The 15,577-nt window shown below is 26.1% G+C and overlaps 2 protein-coding genes across 3 annotated transcripts in view; one reads left to right on the top strand and one right to left on the bottom strand.

Moving 5' to 3' along the window:
- Positions 1–12,478, top strand: part of LOC100198381 (leucine-rich repeat-containing protein 56) — a 25,587-nt gene extending 13,109 nt beyond the window's left edge. Inside the window, exons 5-12 of one of the 2 annotated variants that reach the window (XM_065790440.1) lie at positions 470–566; positions 3,468–3,550; positions 6,210–6,327; positions 9,907–10,093; positions 10,202–10,336; positions 10,468–10,657; positions 11,608–11,781; positions 12,257–12,478. In XM_065790440.1, coding sequence (XP_065646512.1) covers positions 470–566; positions 3,468–3,550; positions 6,210–6,327; positions 9,907–10,093; positions 10,202–10,336; positions 10,468–10,657; positions 11,608–11,781; positions 12,257–12,338 — 1,066 coding nt within the window. In that variant the 3' untranslated portion in view covers positions 12,339–12,478. Of the gene's footprint in view, positions 1–469; positions 567–3,467; positions 3,551–6,209; positions 6,328–9,906; positions 10,094–10,201; positions 10,337–10,467; positions 10,698–11,607; positions 11,782–12,256 lie in introns of those variants that run through there. The other variant, XM_065790441.1, reaches the window with a different exon arrangement.
- On the bottom strand, positions 12,444–15,577 carry LOC100207136 (uncharacterized). The gene is made up of 5 exons (XM_065790442.1): positions 15,242–15,577; positions 14,831–15,001; positions 14,513–14,701; positions 14,222–14,374; positions 12,444–12,830 (listed from the first exon to the last, which is right to left on the bottom strand). Exons 1-5 carry the CDS (start codon positions 15,498–15,500, stop codon positions 12,664–12,666), a joined length of 939 nt encoding a protein of 312 aa, XP_065646514.1. The 5' UTR covers positions 15,501–15,577; the 3' UTR covers positions 12,444–12,663.

Genomic DNA, 15,577 nt, shown 5'->3' on the forward strand with positions numbered 1-15,577 from the left:
AAATTGAGCTTATTTTAAGACCAAGTAAATGAAAAATATAAAAGCAAAGTTTTTTTTTTGTGCAAGAATCTATTGCCAGCATAAAAATATGAGCATTTAAATTAGTTGCTAGCATAAAAATATGAGCATTTAAATTAGTTGACTGCACTGACTTTTGACCAATATCATTTGGAATATAACTCACACACACGCACTCACATACTTTACATATATTACAAGGGGCGAATTAAGTGATCGCGAATTGAAAATTCCATAAAAGTTTCTGGTCTTCAAATTTTGTTTTTCTTGAAAACCATTTTTGCGTATTTTTTTGGACCATTCATAAAAGTTTTACAAATTTAAAGACCAGAATTTTTTACGGAATTTTCAATTCGCAATCACTTAATTTGCCCCTTATATTACATGTTTTCTTTTTAGTTTTAGTTTTTTGCATAAAGTTCTATAATTATTATAATTTAATATTCAAAAGGGATCTTGGTACTAACTTGAGCAATTTGACTATCCTGTGGCTATCACAATGCAGTTTATATGATTTGGATGGAATTGTGTCAATCCCTAATATAAAGGTAATAGTTTATTTTTTGTGTATGTTGGAGTATGTTTTCTTTGTGTGTATGTTGGAGTATGTTTTAGTAACAAGCATCTTTTAAAATCCTTTTAATGATATAAAGCATCGAAGTTTAAAATTAATTAATTGTATTAACAATTATTATTTTAAAATTAATTAATTAAGTTAAGAACAATGTTATATTTCTTTGATTTATTTTTCATTTTTTCTATGTTCTATTATTCTATTATTAAATCTTTTTTTTTTTTTTTAGTTAATTAAAGGGATCCCAAACCTCTGAGACATGTTGAATTCATATTAAAGAGAATGAAAGAAAAAATGTTTGGGCCTAATTTTTTTTGTAAACAAAGGAATAAATGCATACCAAAAAAAACTAACTTTTTTATTTTAGTAGAAGATGAATCTAATATAATAAATCACCTAATATACTGCTTGCAAATTTTATTATTTAGAGCTAACTAATGGCTTTAGCATGCGTTAACAAAAGCATGCAAAATTTTACTTAAAATGAATGCATTTGCAATTGATTTAAAAGAAACCATGCAAACATTATGAATGCTTTTTTCTATAGCATGCTTTTTTTTTTAATTTTCTTATTTTTCTTAAAGTGAAGTATGTTTAATTTGCATATTAAAAACACTTTTGAAATGTTGAAAAGAGTATTTAAGTTTTGCTGAAATATATACAACCTAAAAGGATATATAGAATTAATGTTTATTATAGTTTTTGTTTTTAATTGTACATTTAACAACATTAATAATATGTTTTTATTAACTTATTATTAAATACTTAATATGATATTATTTTTAAAAGTTTTAAACAAGAAATGTCAAAACAAATATGATTTCAATTAATGTCATGATAAGTTTCTCTAGAGACAATCACCGATAAGTATGGTAAAAAAGGGTTTTATGAAATAAAGTTATTTTTTCCTTACATATATTATGCATATATTATGTTATTTTTTTTAAATTGTTTAATTTGGTTCGTAATCATTTTTATTTATCCAAAATAATAATACTAATAACTAATTCCAAATAATAAGGTACAATGTTTTATAAAAATTTCCATAATTAGGATTTATCTATTCATAGCTAACCTTTTCTATGGTATATATATTTGATTAAATAGTAATTTGATTGTATTGGTATAATAATTTGATTAATTATATTTAATTGTATATATTTGCGTATTTCAAAATTTTTTGCGAATTCTAAAGTAATGGATTTTTTTTGTCTTTTTTATTATTTATGGTAAGTAATATAAAACTTGTATTTTTATGGTAAGTAATATAAATATCTTCGTTTAAACATTTGCAAGCATTTTAAACGTTTTTTGGTTCACTATTTTTTTGCTTTTCAATTTTAATATACTGCTTGCAAATTTTATTATTTAGAGCTAACTTGTTAAATCATCAAATAATAAATTATGTAAATATTATATAAATGTTTACAAAACTTTATACCTTTTGTTTTAGTTTTAGCTGAGTCAATTGTACTGAAATATATTTAAAATGAAATGGAAAGATAAAAAAATATTTTACTTACCTTCAGAAAGCCTCTTCCTCCGTCAATACAAAGCTTGACTTTTTGATTGCTTAGGTTCTCTTCTTTAATCACAACAAGCAATTTAACTAACTCCTCGTTATCCAAAATCTTGTTAAATCATCAAGAACTTTCTCTGTTTTATTGAAGGCCAAAAAGTTAGCATATTATATGCCTTTTTGGCCTTTAACAAAATAGAGAAGGCAAGCTTCAACTAAAATAAAAAAATTAGTTTTTCTTGGTATGCATTTATTCTTTTGTTTTAATCAAAAAAATTTAGCCCAAACAATTTTTTTATCATTCTCTTTAATATGAACACAACATGTCTCAGAGGTTTGGGATCCCTTTAAAGACATAATTTTGTGTAAAATAATTGAATTTAGTATAAATGATGAATTTCCATAATTAGGTTTTGTTTGTAATTTTTAAGTTAAATAGGTATTTTTTACAGATATTAGCAATGTATATGTTGTCAAAAATATTTATTTAATTTAATTGGACATGTTAGTCTTCTTAATCATGATGAAAAAATTTACACTGTCCTGTGATAACGATATATATATATTTTTAATTTTTTAAAATTATATAAATCTGAGATTTCCGTATTCCATGCCATATAACTGCTTTGAAGTAATTTCAAATTTGTTGAAATTGAGTCTGCCCAAACAATTTATTTTTTTAAGATTTTTAGGATGTTCTGAAACTATATATAATAACTTTGTAAAATTGTTTTCTTGTAATCTGTGTATATTACTTGCGAACTTGAATATTATTGAATTGCTTGTGGAATTGAAAATATAAAATAATAAGTTTTTTTTTAAGCATGTTTTTAGTAGCATTTTTAGTAGTGTTTCTGAATAAATTAGCATAAATTGCTATAAATAGTATAAATATTACTTTTAGTTATAAAAATTTAAAAAAAATTAAAAAAACTTCAATAAAAATACTTGAGCACAAATGTTTTTATTTTTAAAATTATTATCTACTATTATAGAATAATATGGTAATAATATATTTCTTAATTTTAATTTTTAATTTTTACTTTTTGTTTTATTAATACTTGTTTACTAATTAACTATTTTTAAAATTTTCTAACAATTACACATGTAACATCTCACTTTTACAATAAATTTCTTAGCAAATGTATGATGTTATGTCATTTATCCAGTTTATTTTTAGAAAGAAATCCAGAGGGGTTTTAACTTGACTCAGTTATTCTTAACATATTTGACTGAGCCCTATTATTGTCTAGAAGTTTATTATAATCTAAACTAATCAAGTTCTGTTTAATTTTAAAATTTTAAAAATACTTCTCAACTTTTTAGTTTTTGTTTTAATCATCTTTTGTTTTCTAGGAGCTCTATTTGCCATACAATGAAGTTTCAAATATCAGTCAATTAGGCATGATGGAAAAACTCGAGATTTTAGATCTTGAAGGGTTTAGTTGATTTTTAACTTTTAATTTGAATGGGATTATTTACTTTTGAAGAGTTTAGTTGATTTTTAATTTTTAAATGAAATGAGAGTACATACTTTTGAAGGGTTTATTTTCAGTTATACATTTTTTTTTTGATTTTTTTACTTTATTTTCTCTTTTAAATATCGATTTTTTCTTTTAAATGTTTTTATTTTATACTTTTTAAAATTTTATTATAATTTTAATTAACTTTATTTATATAATTATTATAGTTTATTATTTATTATAATTTTCATTATTTTCCATTTCTGTTTTTTTAATCTTTTTTTTATTTATTTTTATTTCATTTTTTTATAATTTAAAATTTTATGACATTGTTTCAATAAAAATTTTAACTTAGACATATGTCAAATAAAAATTGGCACAACTATTTTTTAAATAAAGCATTATATAGAAATATTATTTATTTAAAATTTTATTTATTGAAATAAAAAAAGGAATAACAGCTACAAGCGTTAGTTAATAAAAATTTTAAAAATTAGAAAAAAAATTCATTCAAGTTGGTAACAGCATACTTGGTCAAATCTTTTGTGTGTCATTTAAAGCTAATTTTTGTATAGCTTTAAAACTGATTCTTGAAAGTAATCCAGATTTCTAGTTATAAACATCAGTCATGTACACTATTTGTTTAAAAATTGTCCAAAAAATCTCTATAGGATTATCTCTCCAGCTTCTAACATGTTTTCTGGATTTATATCTTTTGGTATCAGTTCCTGAATGAATGGAACCAATCTCTTGATTATACACTTGTTGAAGTTATACACCTGGTTGGTACCTGTTTGTGATTATACACTAAGTTGGTATAGAAAGTGACCAGGACCCTGACCCCGTCTACAAATGAGGCTTTTTGCAAACCCTGCCCAAGCCCCGGCCCTGGCAAAACTATAATTTAGCAGGGGTTTATGGATGGGCTAGTAAAAAGTTTATAATAAACTTTACATATTATAGTTTTATACTTACAATTACTATTTATTAAATACTGGCATATATTTATATATTTTTAAACTTTAATTTACTTCTACAAGGTTACAAGCAACCACTATTTGGTTATGAGTTACTTTAAAATAGAGGATAGGTTTAAAAGCAAGGAAATGGTTAACTGAAGACTTAAAAAGTTGTTAATTGTAAAAAAAGGAAAATGTAGAGATGGGTTAGAGTTATAAGGTTTTTTGATGTGCAAGGAATAAAACTGAGTTAATAAAAGTTTTTATAGAATGAAGGGGCAGATACAGTAAAAGGATGCAACTTATTGAATAAGAAGCCAAGCAAGAATGAGTTTTAGTTTATCGCAATGTAGATGATAGCTCGTTTTCACATTGACCCTGATTAGAAAAACAGCATAAAAGAGGAAGGCTAAAGCCTGATGATGATGATGATGATGATGATGATGATGATGATGATGATGATGATGATGATGATGATGATGATGATGATGATGATGATGATGATGATGATGATGATGATGATGATGATGATGATGATGATGATGATGATGATGATGATGGTAATAATGATGATGATGATGATGATGATGATGATGATGATGATGATGATGATGATGATGATGATGATGATGATGATGATGATGATGATGATGATGATGATGATGATGATGATGAACATATTGATCATAATGATGTTTATATATGCATATATATACAAAATATAACATGAATTTTGAATAAAAATTATATACTTTAAGATGTGAAAATGTTTATGCAGCCCCCGGTCACAAACCCGGTCCCGGCTATATATTTTATTGAACCCGGCCCCAGTCAAATATCAAAGTTGCATAATATAAATGAGCTCTTAACATTTACATAAAATCAGGATTTTTATTAATTTGTAATAATTTCTTACATTTTGGACAAGCCATAAGTTGCTATATGTATATGTTCCATTAGGTCTTTGCTATGTTTTTGTTCTGTTAGGTCTTTGCTAGGTTTTTGCTATGTTTTTGTTCTTTTTGTTTGTTTATTTTATAAAGTAGGCTTTTGCATGATCCTCAATATTCCCTGAATAAGCACAGACGAAGTTTGCCAATTGAAGTTAAATAAAGTCAAATAGCGAATCTTTTTTAAACTTTAAACTGAAGTTTAACAAATTACTATTCTTTAATGAAAATACTATTCGCTGGTGCTTATCCCTGAATGGCAATAATTTGTGGCATTTTTTGCAGTTTCTCTTATTAAACTTTTGAAATTGAACAATTTTTGAATTCAAGCTCACTTCTTAGGATTATTAATTCGATGGATCTTTTTGTCTTTTATGTGATTTTCTAGATTATTTTCTTGTTTGGATTGGATGCATCTATTAACAGTTGATCTGGAGCAAATTATCCTCTGATCCTCTATTGATCTGCTGCCAATTAGCGGTTCACTACAAATGGTTTACTTTGAAATTCTAATCATAAAATTTTTTTTTTTATTGACAAGATTTATTTCCTAGAAAAAGTACCATAAGGTATTAAGAAGCATTAACAGCTGTGTTAATATTTTTGATAAGGTTTTATTTTTTGTCATTTTTATTTGGCATATGCTAATTACATTGAAAAAAATAAGTTTCTTTGATTTTAGATTAAATCTAAAGATTTTCAGTTTTATTATAATTATTTTATTAGAAATAATATTGATGACATTTCACAAGTTGAATTTCTATCATTTTGTGCAAATCTCACTTCGTTAACACTAAAGGGCAATCCCATTGAATATTTTCCTTCTAAATCATCAAAGAAACAGGTAATATTTTGCTGGATTTTTAAAATTTGTTGTTTTAGTAAATATATATTACAAATATATATTCATTTTTTTATATGCGCGTTTATTTATTCTTATATGCGCATTTATTCATTTATATGTGCATTTATTCTTATATGTGCAATTATTCATTCTTATATGCGCGTTTACTCATTTATATATGCTTGTTTATTCATTCTTATATGTGCATTTATTCGTTCTTATATGCATATTTATTCATTCTTATATATGTTTTAAAAAGCATATTTAAGCAATTTTTCTTGTTTCTTTGTAAACGAGGTTAAAAATACTTAAGACTTAAATACTTAATACAAAGACTTTTTACATTCATAAAAATGATGGTCTATTTAATTTAGTATCAGGTCTTTGTTTAATTTTATTATTAAATTACTTAAGTTATTATTTATCTAATTATTCATTTATCTTGATTTAAATTTAAGTATTTATAATTATTATTAATATCAAATCTTTACCCTATGGATGGAAGAGAAAATAGCAGTGCCAATCGTAAAACAAGAAAAAATGTTACAAAAGAGCACATTTAAATGCTTAAGCATTTAGTTGAAAGAAATGAATCTACAACAAGCATTTCCACTTCTCTTGCCATTATGTTAAACAGAGAATTTGGAGACATGACTGCATTTAAGTCATTTACTGATATAAAACGAGGTAAAAGACCTATAAACCCTCAAATAAAAAATATTATTGAATTATGCGTACAAGAAAACAATCTTTGTACGCATGAAGCAATGAAAGAAAATCTTTTTGCAGCAGGCTTCAACATGTCTCAGCCTATTATTTCAAGAAAACTCAAACGCTCGGGATTTATCAAGAAAGCGTGTTGTGTATGTGCCAGAAGAACGAAACTCAAAATGCATTTGCAAGCGAAATTAATGGAATTTCAAATGAAAAACTTATTTATTTGGATGAAACTGGATTCAATGTGCATACTAACAGCACATATGGTTATTCGCTTAGAGGTGTGCCAGCAATTTTACAGTCGTTTGCAAATTGTGGCAAGAATGTTAGTTTAATTTGTACTGTTTCAACAATGCGAGTGCTGGCTTATGAAACAAAAACTGGAAGCTGGAATGCAGATTCTTTTTGTACTTTCATTACTACAATGTTGGCACCAGCGATTAGGAATGCAGATGTGGAAGCGCCTGTGCTTGTTATGAATAATTGTAGATTCCACTGGAATCTTTCTGTTAGGCAAACACTAGCCTCTCATTGCATAGCTATTAAGTATCTGCCAGCATACACGCAACAGCTTAATCTAATAGAAGAATTTTTTTCTTTATTAAAGCATGCTTACAGACAGGGAGAAAGGCCTTGGAATATGGATGGGGTAATCAGAAAACTTAAAAATATTATGGATAACAGGTGATGCGGAAGTTATCGGACAAATCCTAATTTCATTATTTGAGCATAATAATTAGTTTTTGTGGTTTTATGCGTAGGCATAAACGTTCTATAAAATATAAACTTTATTATTTGAAACACAATTATTTAAAATGAGGTTAAATGCAGCTGAACTAGAATCTTTTTGAAAGCGATTAAACATGTTTTTTGTAAATAAACCTAATATAAAAATAAAAAAAATCGTAAATCATTTTGAAAAGGAAAGATTTGCTCGAAGTACAATATATGATAACCTAAAAAGACTTGAAACTGTTCAATTGTTTTCTAATAGAAAGCACTCTGGTTGTCCGACATCCTGCTCTAGAGAAAAGAAAGCCGAATTAACGAGACTTGTCAACAATCGAAAAGGGGTCAGTCAGAGAAAAATAGGTATTAAATTCGGTGTAAATCAATTGACAATTGGTCGTCAGTTAAAAAAATGAATATTAAATATAGAAAATGTGAAAAGACTCCAAAATACACTATAGAACAACAAATAAAGGCAAAGAAAAGAAGCAGGAAACTAGTTAATCAACTCTATAACACAAAATCGCTTCTAGTCATCGATGACGAAAAATACTTTTTTTTTGCAGGGGACAACATGCCTGGAAATTCTGGATACTACACAAACAACAAAAAGACATGCCCAGAAAGTGTTCGTTTTATAAAAAAGAGAAATTTCCAATAAAATTAATAATGTGGATAGCCATATCTGACTGTGGTATGTCCGAGCCATTGTTTCGCACTTCCAAGGCTGTAGCGATCAATTCATCAATCTATATTAATGAATGTTTAGAAAAACGACTTCTTTCATTTATTCACAAGTATCATGGAGACTTTAACTATTTATTTTGGCCAGATTTAGCAAGTTCTGATTATTCTAAAAATTCTCTAAATTGGATGGACCAATATGTCTATTACGTTGATAAAGTATCCAATCCCCCAAATGTGCCTCAAGCACGACAAATTGAAAATTTTTGGGGACATTTGGCACAGAAGGTTTGTGAGGGAGATTGGCAAGCTTCAACAGAGCAAGTTTTGCTTGATCGCATTAAATTAAAACTACAAGAAATTGATTTAAACTTTTTACAGTCGCATATGAAAGGCGTCAGAGCAAAATTGAGATCAATTGCAGATAGTGGTGTTTTTTCATATAAAAAATAATATATTTTTATTAAAAGATAAATGCTTTATGTAAAAAAAATATTGTTTTTTTTTTATTTATAAATAAGTTATTGGTGTTTTTATTTTGTCCCATAACTTCCGCATCACCCGTTACTACAGAGTTTAATTTAATTCCGTTTTACAACCATATGCCTAGTTACATAAATCCAGAGCTGGCTCGGCAACCATTTTTTAAATAAATAACAGTCGCAACAACCTAATTTACATTTTGTATATATCTATATAAAAACATAAAAGCCTATTTATTGTTTATATTATTAAACCGGGAATTATTAAACATTTCCCAGTGACACTAATGAGTTCACTTGTTTGTTTATAGTTGTTTTATTATCATTTCACTGCGAGTATATTATAGTATCATATAAGAATGAATAAACATGCATATAAGGATGAATAAATATGTATATAAGAATAAATAAATGCGCATATAAGAATGAATAAATGCATATATAAGAATGAATAAATGCGCATATAAGAATGAATAGACGCGCATATAAAAATGAATGACCCTGTAATAAACAAAATGACAAAAATTGCCTATTAATATCAAAAAATACAAATGAAAAATTCTTATTTATTATTATAAACAAGAGTTTTAGAAATTTCATTTGAAATTATTTATCAGGTTTTTATTTCTTTTATTTTTATTCAAATTTATCAAATACATTATAATATTACAATTATTTAGCTACACAAAGTCATTTAAGTCATTAACCATCAATAATATCAATATCAATATTATCTTGTTCAATATAAATATGGTTTTATTCATTATAAATATTGTTTGGTTTCATATAAATATTGTTTAGTTTCATATAAAGATTGTTTGGTTTAATATATTAATGCTTATAATTCAAATTCAATGTTTGATTCAGTATAAACTTTGTTTGCTTAATTATAGAAACAAAGCAATTATTGTCATGCTTAATTATTTAAATTGTAAAACTAACTAATATGATTTAAACTAACTACTAGGGTTTGAAAAACTATGTTTACGAAGATGCTGTTCTTTCTCGACTCCCTCAACTCTCTATACTTGATGAAACTTGTAAAAAGCTAGAAAAAACCCTTTTTCGAGACAAAAGTAAAAAATCATTCACTAAAGATATTTTATTTCTTCAGCAACGATTAAAAAATTTAGAAAAATCCGAAACAAGTGACAGTAAGTAAAATGTTGTTTCAAGAGAAAACCTTTTTGAAATCTTTAGAATTTTTTTTTTGAAAATGATTGTTTCTGCTAGATTCAACCAAATTTTATTTTTCGTAATAGAAATAGAAAATTGCAAATCTCCAAGTCAATTAAAAAGAATTGGTTCCGGCACATTACATGAAAAGATCCAAAAGGCTAATAATATTAATACAGGTTCCACCAATCACAATGAGGTTTCAAGTCAATTAACCAATGGTAATTGTTTTCATATTAAATATTTTTACTAATGTTACAATAATATTATTTAAATATTATTGTAAACATATACAATACAATAATTTTCAATCTCGCTGTATTGTGTACTAACAAAAGTTATTTATTATAAGGTTTGCCAATGTGTGGAAATCCTGTTCAAGCTCTAAGATTGCGGCTAAAAAATAAAGGAAATGTAAACACTGACAACTATTTGATGCTTAAAAATACCAGAGAAGACAATGAATTACCAATATCAAATGGTGAACAAATAATGAGTGACGTCTTTGAAGAGTTACGGTTATGGAGAAGCAACAATTGCAGGCACTTACTTGTTGCTACTTAATAGCATTTTTACAAAAGTGCAAGTTTTTTTTGTCGTTAAATTTTTATTTTTTTTTATAGTTTTATCTGTTCTAACTTATTTCAAATTAGTTTTAAAATACAAAATTTAGCTTAAATTTAAAACTATAAAAAAAGAAGAAAAGCCCTATTTGTTATTAAATAACCAGCTTTAACAAACTGATTGTTTACAACAGGTTACCAGCATTAACATGCTAGTATTTTTGTTTGTTTGTTTGTTTTTTAAAGCTGAAAAACCTTTCTTATCTAACAAACGTTAGGCATTTTATGACTTTTAGATAATAAAGGTTTTGCTACTTCTTTACAAATTTTTGCTATTTTTAAAAGGTGATAGTCAAATCTTATTTCACTATCACCTTTTATTTCGATAATGTCAGATTTAAAAAAAAATAGCTAACGATATCCATCAAAAGATATTTTAAATTGATTGCTGGTCTTTATTGATTCGCAATAATTTACAAATGACCAGGAAAATTGTCATGAGGATATATAATACTCTACTGAACAAATTAGAACTATATAAAGAAGCAAACTTCAAAGAAACAAAGGTTTTCAATGAATGGAGATCATTTCAAACGGCGCAAAAATCAATTTATTCAAGTTGCTTGGTATGCTTAGAAAAGTTATTTAAATATAAAAAAATCTGATTTTCAATATTTCTGCTGTTAGCTGAGCTGTGCTCATGTTAATCAGTGTCTTCTAGCCCAGTAGAAAGACTACTATCCTTTCAAATTAACATATTAAAATAAACCATAATATTTATTGGCTAATTTTTTAAATTTAGGATGTCGAAATTTTTTTTTGCAAAATCAATGTTTACACCTGCGCTTGTACCAAGTTTTTATCACTTTTGTACCCAATAAATTTAGAATATGCTATATAAAATTTACTTGATTTATCTTTTGTTATAGAATTTGGGATGACACTCATGTCGATAAAAATTCTTCAACATTGAGCAGGAAAAAAACTCAGCGACCACATACTGCAACAGGTTTTCGTGCGAGACAGTATGGATTTACATGTTTATCAAATGATTCTGACACGTTAAACCATGTTTTAAGTAATTCTTCTAGAGACAAATCAAGGTTTGAGATTTTATTGATTATTTAAGTATTTTTAACAGTTGTTAATTTTTAAATTAACATTTCATTTTATTAATTTTTAAAATTTAGAATCATATTTACTTTTAATTTACCATTTTTATTTACCATTTTTACCAACGTAAGAAAAGAAACATAAGAATTTTATAGTAACTATACTCCGAACCAACTGGACCCGTAAACATTTCATTTAAATACAATACAATCCAAATACCTTTTATAACCATTTTTTATGACTGTTTTTTTAAGAAGTGAAGTCGTCAAAAGAAATGAGTCGTTTTTGTTTTTTAATATTATATATAAGTTATCGGAATATAATTTACGTAAATTACGTATAATAATTTTTCTTTATTACAAGATAAAAATAAGATGCTGTTTTAATTTTTATCGTTTTATTAAATATATAATTATATTTACCTTAACTAATATTAAGTGTTTTTTTTTTTGTCTTTTTTTTTAGCACTAATAATAGTCCTTTATCAAATAATCGTTCAAGCGTAACAAGATCTCATACTTCGCTAGATCTTCATTATAAAAATTGATGAAAATATGGCATCATTTAGTTGATTGGCAAAGCTCTTCTTAATTGTTAGAACTGTTTACGTAGTTTCTAACGTGTTATATTAAAACACAAAAAACAGAAATAATTTAAATTTGCAATGTTCACATTTTGAAAGCTCATGGCGTATCATAATGTAAATATATTGTAATATGATTGTAATATATATATATATATATATATATATATATATATATATATATATATATATAAAATAAATGTAACAGAAGGTAATATATTCAATAAATCGTATATAATTAAAAGTTCTCCTTGTCGTTATTCTTTAAGACTAAATAATCTCATGGAATCTATGTCAACGATTTTTTTATTTCGCTGAAACACGTTTTAAGAATGTTCATTGCGATTTGAATTTTAATCCCAATGAAGTCATATGCATCCGTTTTTTGGGTACTTGCGAGTATCTCGATAACTAGTGACCGTGCAGGCTCTAAGGCTAATTTCAATTTAGTCGGATCTAAAATTAACCAAATTCAAAAAGAAAATTGGTAAAAAATTTACAAAAATGTTTCAAGAGTTTTCTGAAATAAACAAAAATTCTGCCCCTAACTAAGGGGTCGTCCACAAATTATGTCATGCTCTAGAGAGGAGCTGAGGAGGTGTAAGCGGTTTTGTGCAGATGCTTACGGGACTTGTTACTAAAGAGTTACAATGAGACGAGGTGGTGGGAAAGGGATCAAAAATGGTCAGAAATTCTGTGACGTAATTTGTTGACGACCCCTAAATTGTTTTAAGCTATATAACTATCATTAAGTTTTAGTATTGAAAGAAAAAGAAAAATGAAAATTTAGTAGAATATAATAAATTAGTAGATCATTTGATTATTGAGTAGTAATGAAAGTAATGATTTTTTAAAACAAAAAATGTCATAAAATCATTTTTCTTGTGCAATCAGGTTGATATACTCCTTGGTGTTTTTCAGGTTGATATACTCCTTGGTGTTATTCACAAGTATATTTGATAGATTTTATATGTGAATTTGAAACTGTTTTCGCGTCATCAAATGTAGTAAATTCTCAAAGTTTATAAAATCTTGCCCAATATGGATAGTTAAAGGTTGTTAAACCGCGTTAGATTCAATATGCTGTAAATATGTCACTGATAGAAAACTTAAAAAACAATTATTTTATGAATATTAATTTAAGGTAACTTTCATTAATATTGTTGTTTAAAATGTCAATTATTGTAACCACCGCTTTATCAAGTGGCATTGATGGGCACCATTCTTTTACTGTTGACACAAATTAAGATAAACTATTGCCTCTGCATAAATTTTTATTTAGACTGTTTTAGGTTTTCAACTAGGTGTTGCAAAAACTTATAAGGTTGTTTTTCAATCGTTGAAACTATTGTTTGCATTAAATATCCATTTTCGCCTATGCTTTAACATACCCTTACATACACAAATTGAATTACATCTAAAAAATAGAATTCACAGGTAAATTTTTTAGACAAATTTCCTAGACAAATTCTCTCCCTTAAATTCTTAACTCCTTTTCAACGTACTCTTAGTAAATTAAAATAAGATAAAAATAAAATTATATATGAAAAAATCTATCCTTGAGATGCGATTCCGCCCTGTTTGTACGGGTGTTATTAGTTTTTCTGTGTTTTAAATGGCATAGACTGAAAGAACAGCGTTGTTGGTTGTAATATATAAACTTTATTTTATTTTTCTCTGTTTGAAATTTTCTTTTTCTGAAACATTGATATGAAGAATTTGACATGGAAATTGCAGTTTTTTTAGCAGCTAAGCAAAATGATAGTTCTTTGATATTCTGAGGGTATTTCAAGAAGAAAGGAGTTGTTAAACTGCTTATGTTAGATAATTTTTTATGAACTAATTACCTTCCTTCAACAACTCAACTTGGCTATCAATTTCTTCTATGTATTTTACTGCCTCTTGTAGTATATTTTCACCACGACTAAGCATACTTTTAACAAGTAATTGATTAGATTGATTTGAAAAAACTAACATGTCACTTTCAATTTGTTCATAACCTTAAAATAAAATTTAAAAATATTGTTTTTTCAACTTTTTTTGGGAAGTAAAACATGGCTCAACAGTTATTAAGAAAAAAATGAAATGAACTGAATAAAATATAAATAAAGATAGATAAAAAAAAAAAACTTTTTTACTGATTTGCAATTTGTCTTGAAGCAAAGACTTAATACTTTGAATAAAAATATCGATCAATGTTTTTGCAGAAGTTTTTAAACCAGTATCTACCGATGTCATTAACGATTGAAGTTCGGGTAACGCGTGTTTGATTATATCGTGCAAGTTATTAGACTCAGATTTGAGTAAAGAAAAACCAGAGTAAGTCACTATATAAAAAGATATTTGATTAATTAGAAAATTTATTTTACAAAAAAAAAAAAAAATTCAATTTAAATTTCAAACTTAATCAACAAAAATGCTAATAAATGATAAATTTACAAAAATTAAGAAATTACTTTGGATTCCAGGATACTCCATCAAATGCTTTGATGTTTTATAATCATTAACTAAAGTAGAAGCAGCTTTCACAATCAGCTCCAAAAATTTTTTGTTTTCTGCAAGTGCTGAGTGTACTAGATATTTTACTAAATTTTTTTCTATTGCTTCAGTTGGCATTTCAATTGGAGCTTAAAAAAATCATTTTAAACTTTGAAGAGAACATGTTTATGTTTGTCTATAATTTTTATTCTATTTTACAACTTTTGCTATTTATTTTATCTATATATATATATATGTATAATCTTTATATAAAAAAAAATCTAATCTCAACTATATATAAAATAACTGTTAATAACAAACTACTTTATTTACAATCTTTTCAAAATAATAATCATAATGGTGTAAATATTAAGTTATTAAATACTTACTAATTCCAGGGTTATTTATTTTAATGTTTGTCAATTGAATCTTTAACGGTGGAATCAGAGATTCAATTAACTTTAGATTATTTTCCATGGAAATCAACAGGATATTGTTCAAAAAAATGTTTCCCATCTTAATTTCTCTAGAAAGCATATAACCAGCATGTTGAATTATTTCACAACTTTTTCCGTCAAGAACCGACAAGCAGGTAGGTTGAACTGGCAGAACGTTTACTACCAAAACGTACAATAATGCCAAAATCATAACTAATTACTTGATTTCTTTATTCCTGCTTTAATTACTGCTGTTATTTATACTGTTGTTTTTTTAGTACTATGATA

Source organism: Hydra vulgaris, chromosome 02 (assembly GCF_038396675.1).
Source record: "Hydra vulgaris chromosome 02, alternate assembly HydraT2T_AEP".
Taxonomy (NCBI): domain Eukaryota; kingdom Metazoa; phylum Cnidaria; class Hydrozoa; order Anthoathecata; family Hydridae; genus Hydra; species Hydra vulgaris.

Coding starts and splice junctions, on each gene's coding strand:
- LOC100207136 (XM_065790442.1), bottom strand. CDS start 15,500: ATGATTTTGGCATTATTGTACGTTTTGGTAGTAAACGTTCTGCCAGTT. Junction 14,702..14,830: donor GGAGTATCCTGGAATCCAAA/GTAATTTCTTAA, acceptor CTTTTTATATAG/TGACTTACTCTGGTTTTTCT. Junction 14,375..14,512: donor TCAAGACAAATTGCAAATCA/GTAAAAAAGTTT, acceptor TTTTATTTTAAG/GTTATGAACAAATTGAAAGT.